The 10,104-nt window shown below is 48.2% G+C and overlaps 1 protein-coding gene across 1 annotated transcript; it reads left to right on the forward strand.

The window, feature by feature from the left end:
• Positions 1-2,206: 2,206 nt before the first annotated feature.
• Positions 2,207-4,332, forward strand: LOC123430594 (COBRA-like protein 7). The gene is made up of 6 exons (XM_045114449.1): positions 2,207-2,509; positions 2,606-2,685; positions 2,789-3,248; positions 3,346-3,502; positions 3,601-3,881; positions 3,951-4,332. The coding sequence occupies exons 1-6, from the start codon at positions 2,428-2,430 to the stop codon at positions 4,238-4,240; spliced, it is 1,350 nt and encodes a 449-aa protein (XP_044970384.1). The 5' UTR covers positions 2,207-2,427; the 3' UTR covers positions 4,241-4,332.
• The last annotated feature ends 5,772 nt before the right edge of the window (positions 4,333-10,104 follow it).

The raw sequence follows: 10,104 nt of genomic DNA on the forward strand, positions 1-10,104 counted from the left end.
GCACTCCAATTAATCCAAATTAATGCACCAGTTTAATTTGGTTAGTTTTGTTAAGTACGAGATACATTACTTCAGTCACCATATAACTTGGTTGATGAGATTTCATATTTGAGTCATGTAAACCAGAAAAGACGACCCTCATTATGACACTCAACTCTCTCTCTTTTCATTTAATTCTGTGCCACCTAATAAAAATTGCTCAATTGGCATGCATGATACTACCTACTCCCTCCGTCCGATGAAGTGTGTGGGTTTGGCTTTATATTTGTCCACAAGAATAATAATTCTATCTTCCCAATGCACTTTAAAATAGAAAAATGTTTCTCTCTCATCACACGGTAATCAAGACCAAACATACTCCCTCCGTCCCAAAATAAGTATCTCAACTTTATACTAGCTCTAGTATAAAATTGTACTAAGCTCGAGACACTTATTTTGGAACGGGGAGAGTACTACACATGGTCTCCTTAATTTTTACATGCACTTAGCTTATTAGAGTTTGGGTAATTAAAGAGGAGAGAAATGGTGGCTTGCACCTTTCGAATGCATCTTTTACTCCACTCCATAATTTGTTCTAAAATTTCTATATGTATACTTTTCATCGGACGAGTTAGTATGATACCCCCACTACGGGAATCCTTGCTATAACTTCAGCATTTAAACCAGTGGCAATTAATATGATTCAGAGCGAGTATTATTTTAACATAGAGATCATATACACATTACTCCATCTGGTCTGTTTTACTCCGCATATTAGATTTATGTCAAATCAAACTTTGCAAAGTGTGACCAAATTTATATTTAAAATATCAATATTTACAATACCAATATATATACTATAAAACTAGATTTAATAATGAATCTAGCAATAGATGTTGATTCTTTTTTCTATAAGTTAGGTTAAAATAGAGATACTTTGACTTGAAACAAAACTTATATGCAGACTAAAAAGGACCGGAGGGAGTACATACAGGTGCACAAAATCCGCGCTTAGAAGTAAAAAAAAATGAAACTATCTATCTTCAAAGATAAGTCTCTTCTTGGGTCACCATTTGGTCATCTCGCCATGGGATGAGTGCCATGAGAGACGGTCTCGAGTTTATTTCACAGAAATTTCACTGTACCTAGAATAAAGTTGCAACTTGTTTATCAAGATACGACCGTACTAAATGTAGCATAACTATGGCACATAGAGGGCCCCATGTAGTGAGGATTTCTTGTCTCTTAATTATAACTCTATCATTTTGAAACTAGACGATGCCCCGCGCATTGCTGCGGGAAACATGATAAGCAGATGCATAAATAGGTGTTAAAAATATTAGGATTGCTCTCGTTTTATATTTTAAGAAATAACTCATATGAAACATCTGACAAAAGATGCGTAAAAAAGTTGTAATATGATCTATAGTATAACTCTAAAGTATATACGGCTTATGCCCATAACAAAAAATTAGTGAAACAATGTGTAGATTAATGCACACACATTATAACTTATGACTACATGCATGACTTGATGATGTGGCAAGGTTATATGAGGAAAAATAAGTACTTGTGACTAAATGCATGCCTTGATGATGTGGCATGGTTGCATGAGAAGGAAAAATAGATAGTGGGTTGCAACTATTTAAGAATAGAAGATAAACTCCTTTTACCCCGCAAAAAATGGTATTTACCATAGGGAGTTCATGATTCAAACGAAGAGCATCAATTCAACCTACACATACACGTCAAGTTTTGTTCACTCTTTTTTTTTTTGTTGAACACAAGTTTTGTTCACTCTTAACACATTGTATTTAATTAAAAAAATTATTGTCTGGCCCGTGTGTCGGCCAACGTCGGAGCAATGTAGCCTCCTTAGGGGGAGGGCCCCCCAAAAAAAGGTTTGTTCAATGTAAATATGTGAGCCCACCGATTCAAACTTCCCTCCAAATCAGGCAGGAACGCGTACGGCAAGGTGACAGATGCGTAGAGAGGAAACCAACGCGGCCGCCGTTACCAATCCGTGATGTCTCTCCATACACGCAGCTTCACGGTGAGCGGACGCCAACTGGACTTCCCACAGTCCCACTGCCACTATCGACTGGACGCAGAAAAAGGAGAGTAATCAGTGTCCGCTTCCTGCCTGACTCGAGTAGTAATCCGTGTGTGCGCGCCTCCATTCCACACCCCGGGCGTTTAATTCGAGGCTATATGCTGAGATCCACGAGTGATGACGACGCGCGTGTCACATCAGCGGTGCTAGGATTATATGCGTGCCAATTCCAATCCCTGTCCTCTTCCTCGTACCCCCAGTCCTGCCATCTCTTCCCCTCGTCTCATCCCCCTACCTACGCAGAACAGGTGCCAAGTGCCAAGTGCCTGCAAAAGGCGCGGGCTCTTCTTGTCGGGCGCCGCCGCCGCGTGAAGAAGCCCTCGAGCACGAGGCCCATGGCGACGGAGCAGTTCGTCCTGTTCATCTTCATCTTCATCTTCACGTGCTGTCTTCTGTCCTCCCGGCTTGGATTTGCTGGTAGTTGATTGGTTTTCTCCTGATGTGTTGTGATTCTTGCCGCTTTCTTTGATTTCGCGGTTGAAGGTTGTTGATTTCGCCGTGTCTCTCTGGCAGATGCGTATGATCCGGTGGATCCAAACGGGAACATCACCATCAACTGGGATTTTCTGTCCATCGACCCTAATGTGTACGCGGTGCGCATGCTCGGGATCTTTTTTCTTCTTCCGGAACGCAATGCTCCTGACTGAAATCGCGATTTTCTGCCACTGAAACTGCATACGAATCAATCGCGCGCAGGTACGGGCGAGCATCCACAATTACCAGCTGTACCGCCACATCGAACGCCCGGGGTGGCGGCTGAGCTGGGTGTGGGCCGGGCGCGAGTTCATCTCGGACGTGGTCGGCGCGGAGACGACGGAGCAGGGCAACTGCACCGGCCTCCATGGCGCCCGCGGCGCCCCTCCGCATTGCTGCGAGAAGCAACCAGTCATGGTGGACCTGCCGCCGGGCGCGCCGTACAACAGGCAGACCGCCAACTGCTGCCGCGGCGGCGTGCTGTCGTCTGTCACGCAGAACAACAGGACGGCCACCTCGCAGTTCGAGATGTACATCGTCAATTTCGAACTCGACAAGCACGGCGACATCAAGATGCCGACCACCTTCAACATCGGCGTCCCCGGCTACACCTGCAGCAACGCCACCACTGTGCCCGCGACGAGGTCCAAGGTCGACGAACAGCGGCACGAACAAGTTCTGCGTGAGCATTTGGTTCTTTCTTTCTTGCCAACGATCCACTGTCCTGTGACGCGCCGTGCATTCGAGCGATGACTCTTTCTTGTCTTGGTGGCGTGCAGTGACATGGCAGATCATCTGCTCGTACTCGCAGTTCAGGGACGCCCCGTCGCCGTCCTGCTGCGTCTCGCTCTCGACCTTCTACAACAGCACGATCGTGGGGTGCCCCACGGACAGCTGCGGCGGTGCAGGCTCTCCCTCGGCGCCTCAGTGCCTCAGGCAAAGCCACCTGACATCCTGCTACGCACATTGCATTCTTCTGAATTTCTGCCGTCTTTTCTGATTTGTGTGTCTGTGCATGTTCGTCCGTTTTTCAGCGGCGGCGAGCAATCCAAGATCCTGGCGGCGCTGCCTGACGCCGACGGCGATCCGCCGGCCCCGGTCATCCGGTGCACGGAGCACATGTGCCCGATCCGGGTGCACTGGCACGTGAAGCAGAGCTACCGGGGGTACTGGAGGGTGAAGACGACGGTGACGAACTACGACGTGGTCAGCAACTACACGGACTGGAACCTGGTGGTGCGGCACCCCAACCTCCGGAGCCTGACGCAGCTCTTCAGCTTCAACTACCAGCCCCTCATCGAGTACGGCACCATCAGTAAGTACACAATCTTGGACAAGAAGATGAAAACAGAGCAAGAATGGGTATGAGATGTGTGTTTTGCAGATGACACGGGGATGTTCTGGGGGATCAAGAACTACAACGAGATGCTGCTGAAGGACGGGAACGTGCAGACGGAGATGATACTGGAGAAAGAGCCGAGCGACTTCACCTTCTCGGGGGGCTGGGCGTTCCCGAGGAGAGTCTACTTCGATGGGCACGAGTGCGTCATGCCACCGCCGGATCAGTACCCTTCGCTGCCTAACGCGGCTTGGGACGTGCGTGTCTCGGCGGTGCAGCGGTGGCTGCTCGCCGGCTCTTGCCTGATCTTGCTATCACTGTTCCTTCTCGTGTAAAGATGATACCTGGCTAGCCCTGAATACATGGGGTTTGAGTCTCTCAGTTTAATTTTCCCCTGTACAACAACTAATCTATAACTCTTCATTTAGCGGCCATGGATTAACTAATACTCTCTTCGTCTCATTACATAAGAACGCTTTTTAATAGCTTCAAAACGTTTTTATATTATGGGATGGAGAGGTACTATTCCTCAGCAACGATGGCCCCGTTAAAAAAAGATCGTCGCGAAGTTCATATTTGGCAGGATGTCTTTTTCCCAGCAATTACTAATGTGTTTGGTTACCTGCATAGAATCTAACCAGGACTGCACGAGAAAAAAAATCATGGTTGGTTGCATATACGGAAGCCTAACTTGTGTCGACATAAAATTTAAAGCACCCGAAAACTTGACCTGTTGGGAACGCTCGAATAAACCGTTTCTAACAGGGACGCAGCAGGGGTGGAGCGGGGGCCAGGACCCCCCCCCCCCCCCCCACCCCCCACCCCACTATGGATGGGCCACCCCCAACTCATTCAGCCTCACCCGATGAGCCTGGAAACCCCGAAGCTTTAACTTCGGGCCTCCTGCCCGGCCCCGTATCCTGGGCGATTCTTACCTTGGATTCGGCTTTGAGCTTGGATCCAATCATAGCGTCCGAAGATCAAGGGTCAACCCTGGTCGACCATACTCCCTGTGCCGACGTGCCGGAGGTTAAGTCCGCAAGAATTCAGAAGACTAGTCCGGCCGACCTCTCACTATTGAACGAGACGATGGCCCGGATCCATACAATGACATTACGGACGACCCGTCCTTGACCTATGCTCGGATCGGTCTTGAGGTAGGCCATAGGGAATTTCACGTCCCACCCACAACCCACTTGGTAGCCACTATCGATGATTTAACCGATATGATGTACTTCTCCTCGGAAGAGGTTGAGGACATAGATGATGATATTGACGCCACAGCCCCTCCCACCACTGGACGGTGGACATCCACCTCCACCTACGATGTCTATTTGATGGACACCCCTGATGATAAGGGTGACAACACCACAGGGAAGAGCGGCGGCTGCACCCCCATAAAGAACGGCGACAAGCACGAGAATGAGCCACCCAAGCGCCGACGTCAGCGCAAACGATCCAAGGGGTGCAAGGGCACATAAAGCAACACGGGCACCGGAGAAAATGATAACCCGGAAAATCTCGAAGACCTCACCGACCCCCGTTGCCCCTGAACAACAACTCGATGATTCAGAGGGGCGCGAGGATCAGGATAATCCCGGGGACCTCAATGACTCCTAAGACACAAACTACCCCCCTCTCGCCGAAAAGGAGGATAGTTTCGAAGATGAGGAACTCATCGTCCCGAGGACCCGCTGGATCAAGAGCGGTTCAAGCGGCAACTTATAGCCACCGCCCGAAGCCTCAAGATGAAACGGAAGCAGATCAAAGCCAAACAAGACACCCTTAACGACAGATGGACGAAAGTCCTAGCAGCCAAAGAAGGGTATGACAATGAGTGGTGGGATCAAAACAAAAGTTACTAGCACATGCGTTCGCTGCTAGAATTTGACGATGAGGCCTTTGAACCCGCACCCCCAGACACACTCAGGATGACCAGCCAGACTGCCCCCCTCGAGGACGGGATAGAACTGCTGGAGAAGTCGAAGATCGATCTAAACACCCCCGTAGGAGAAGGAAAGAGCCAATATAGCCTGAGGGCCCGCATGACGTACGACACAACGTGAATGCTAGAGCAGGTCACAGAAGGTCCATCTATGGATCTAAAGGGTACACTCCCACTAGATGGGACGAGTACCAAGCTTGGCATGACCGAAGCGACAAAGCTCGGGAACAACACCGGGTTCGGATGACAGACGACCTCCAGCGCGATGTATCTCGAGTCCGGGGCACCGCTCAACCAATGTGCTTTTACTGAGGTCATTAAAGCTCAAAGGACCAACACGGCACTGGTTGAACAGCCTCCCTGAAAACTCCATTGGGAGTTGGGAAGAGCTTGAGGATCCCTCACGATCTAACTTTCAAGGCACCTATGTCCGACCCCCGGATGTAGATGTCTTGAGCCACATCGTTCAACGGTCCAGCGAGTCAACTCGGCAATTTTGCAATTGATTTTTGACTAAGAAGAACCAAATCGTCAACTGTTCGGATGTCGAGGCAATAGCCTCTTTCAAAAACAATATTCGGGATGAGTGGCGAGATCAACATCTCGGCCAAGACAAGTTGAGAACAATGTAGGCCCTCGCCTCACTTATGACCCGCTTTTGTGCACGCGAAGACAATTGGTTAGCCCGTTGAAGCGACACTCCCGGAGACCCCGACACCTCTAAAGTTCGGGATAACAACAGGAAACCATGGCGCAACAAGAACAAGCATCGACACAACAGTGACGATGCCGAGGACATGACAGTAAATGCCAGATTCAACAATTCAAAGTTAGTGTTGGAAATATGCCCTAGAGTCAATGATAAAATAGTTATTATTATATTTCCTGTTTCAAGATAACCATTTATTATCCGTGCTATAATTGTATTGAATGAAAACATAGATACATGTGTGGATACATAGACAAAACAATGTCCCTAGCAAGCCTCTAGTTGGCTAGCCAGTTGATCAAGGATAGTCAAGGTTTTCTCACTATATGCAAGTGTTGTCACTTGATAACTCGATCACATCATTAGGAGAATCATGTGATGGACTAGACCCAAACTATGGACGTAGCATGTGATCGTGTCATTTTTATTGCTATTGTTTTCTGCGTATCAAGTATTTATTCCTATGACCATGAGATCATATAACTCACTGACACCGTAGGAATACCTTGTGTGTATCAAACGTTGCAACGTAACTGGGTGACTATAAAGGTGCTCTACAGGTATCTCCGAAGGTGTCCGTTCAGTTAGTATGGATCAAGACTGGGATTTGTCACTCCGTGTGACGGAGAGGTATCTCCGGGCCCACTCTCTAATACAACTGTTGGAAATATGCCCTAGAGGCAATGATAAATTAGTTATTATTATATTTCCTTGTTCATAATAATCGTTTATTATCCATGCTAGATTTGTATTGATTGGAAACTCAAATACATGTGTGGATACATAGACAACACACTGTCCCTAGTAAGCCTCTAGTTGACTAGCTCGTTGATCAAAGATGGTCAAGGTTTCCTAATCATAGACAAGTGTTGTCACTTGATAACGGGATCACATCATTAGGAGAATCATGTGATGGACAAGACCCAAACTATGAACGTAGCATATTGATCGTGTCATTTTATTGCTATAGTTTTCTGCGTGTCAAGTATTTGTTCCTGTGACCATGAGATCATATAACTCACTGGCACCGGAGGAATACCTTGTGTGCATCAAACATCACAACGTAACTGGGTGACTATAAAAGTGTTCTACAGGTATCTCCGAAGGTGTTCGTTGAGTTAGTATGGATCAAGACTGGGATTTGTCACTCCGTGTGACGGAGAGGTATCTCGGGGCCCACTCGGTAATACAACATCACACACAAGCCTTGCAAGCAATGTGACTAAGTGTAAGTCACGTGATCTTGTATTAAGGAACGAGTAAAGAGACTTGCTGGTAACGAGATTGAAATAGGTATGTGGATACCGACGATCGAATCTCGGGCAAGTAACATACCGAAGGACAAAGGGAATGACATACGGGATTATATGAATCCTTGACACTGAGGTTCAACCTATAAGATCTTCGGAGAATATGTAGGACCCAATATGGGCATCCAGGTCCGGCTATTGGATATTGGCCGAGGAGTACCTCGGGTCATGTCTACATAGTTCTCGAACCCACGGGGTCTGCACACTTAAGGTTCGGTGACGTTTCGGTATAGTTGAGTTATAGGTGTTGGTAACCGAAAGTTGTTCGGAGTCCCATATGAGATCTAGGACGTCACGAGGAGCTCCGGAATGGTCTGGAGGTAAAGATTGATATATAGTAAGTCCTCTTTTGGTCACCGGAAAAGTTTCGGGCTCATCGGTAGTGTACCAGGAGTGCCGGGAGGGGTGTCAGGGACCATCAGGAGGGGTGTCACGCCCCAAGGGGTCTCATGGGCTATGGGAAGAGATAAACTAGCCCCTAGTGGACTGTAATAAGTTCCCACCAAGGCCCATAAGGTTTGAGAAGGAAAAAACACAAGGTGGAAAGAGTTTCCAAGTGGGAAGGTGGAATCCTACTCCAAGTAGGATTGGAGTAGGACTCCTCCACCTCCAATTTCGGCCAAACCTTGAGGGTTTGAGGCTGCCTCCTCCCCTCCCTCCCTCCTATATATACTAGAGGTATTGAGGGTTTTTGAGACACAACTTTGCCACGTGCTGCTCGACCCTATACCATGCAGTTTTTCCTCTAGATCGTATTTCTACGGAGCTTAGGCGAAGCCCTGCCGGAGTAGATCATCACCACCACCGGCGCGCCGTCACGCTGCCGGAGAACTCTTCTACCTATCCGCCCCTCTTGCTGGATCAAGAAGGTGGAGATCGTCATCGAGCTGTACGTGTGCTGAACACGGAGGTGCCGTCCGTTCGGCACTAGATCGGGAAGGATCGTGATGAAGTTTGCGGGACGGATCGTGATGAAGTTCGCGGGATGGGTCGTGATGAAGTTCGCGGGACGGATCATGATGAAGTTCGTGGGACGGATCGTGATGAGATAGTACGACTACGGCGATCTGAATCGCGGAACGTTCCACTACATCAACCGCGTTCTTAACGCTTCCTGCTGTGCGATCTACAAGGGTACGTAGATCCAAATCTCCTCTCGTAGATGGACATCACCATGATAGGTCTTCGTGCGCGTAGGAAATTTTTTGTTTCCCATGCGACGTTCTCCAACAACAACATCACAAACAATCCTTCAAGCAATGTGACTAAGTGTAAGTCACAGGATCTTGTATCACGGAACGAGTAAAGAGACTTGCCGGTAACGAGATTGAAATAGGTATGCAGATACTGACGATCGAATCTCGGGAAAGTAACATACCGAAGGACAAAGGGAATGACATACGGGATTATATGAATCCTTGGCACTGAGGTTCAACCGATAAGATCTTCGGATAATATGTAGGATCTAGTATGGGAATCTAGGTCCCGCTATTGGATATTGACCGAGGAGTGTCTCGGGTCATGTCTACATAGTTCTCGAACCCGCAGGGTCTGCAGAGTTAAGGTTTGGTGATGTTTTAGTATAGTTGAGTTATATGTGTGGTTACCGAATGTTGTTCGGAGTACCATATGAGATCACGGACGTCACGAGGGTTTCCGGAATGGTCCGGAGATGAAGATTGTTATATAGGATGGTTACATTTGGTCACCGGAAAGTTTCGGGCATTACCGGTAGAGTGACGAATGGGTTCCGGGTATTCACTGGGAGGGCCCACCCAGCCGGGAGTGAGCCCAGTGACCCTAGGGTGGCGCACCAGCCCTTAGTGGGATGATGAGGCCAACCCAATAGGGCCATGGCGCCACAAGTGGAAAAACACCAAAGGAAAGAAAAAAAAGGAAAGAGGGAGGTGGGAAGGAAGGAGTGGACTCCTTCCCCCAAACCAAATTGGGGTGGGAGTCCACCTCCTCCCTTCGGCCGGCGCACCATGGGGCTCCTTGAGCCCCAAGGCTAGCTTCTCCCCTCCTCCTATATATACTGGTGGTTGTAGGGATTTTGAGACACAACTTTTGCCACGTGCAACTCATCTACTTCTCCATCTCTCTTGCTAGATCAAGAAGGCTGAGATCGTCATCGAGCTGTACGTGTGCTGAACACGGAGGTGTCGTCTGTTCGGTGCTAGATCGGAACGGATCATGGGACGGATCGTGGGACGACTGTGATTTTAATCACAAAGT

Source organism: Hordeum vulgare, chromosome 2H (assembly GCF_904849725.1).
Source record: "Hordeum vulgare subsp. vulgare chromosome 2H, MorexV3_pseudomolecules_assembly, whole genome shotgun sequence".
NCBI classification, from domain to species: domain Eukaryota; kingdom Viridiplantae; phylum Streptophyta; class Magnoliopsida; order Poales; family Poaceae; genus Hordeum; species Hordeum vulgare.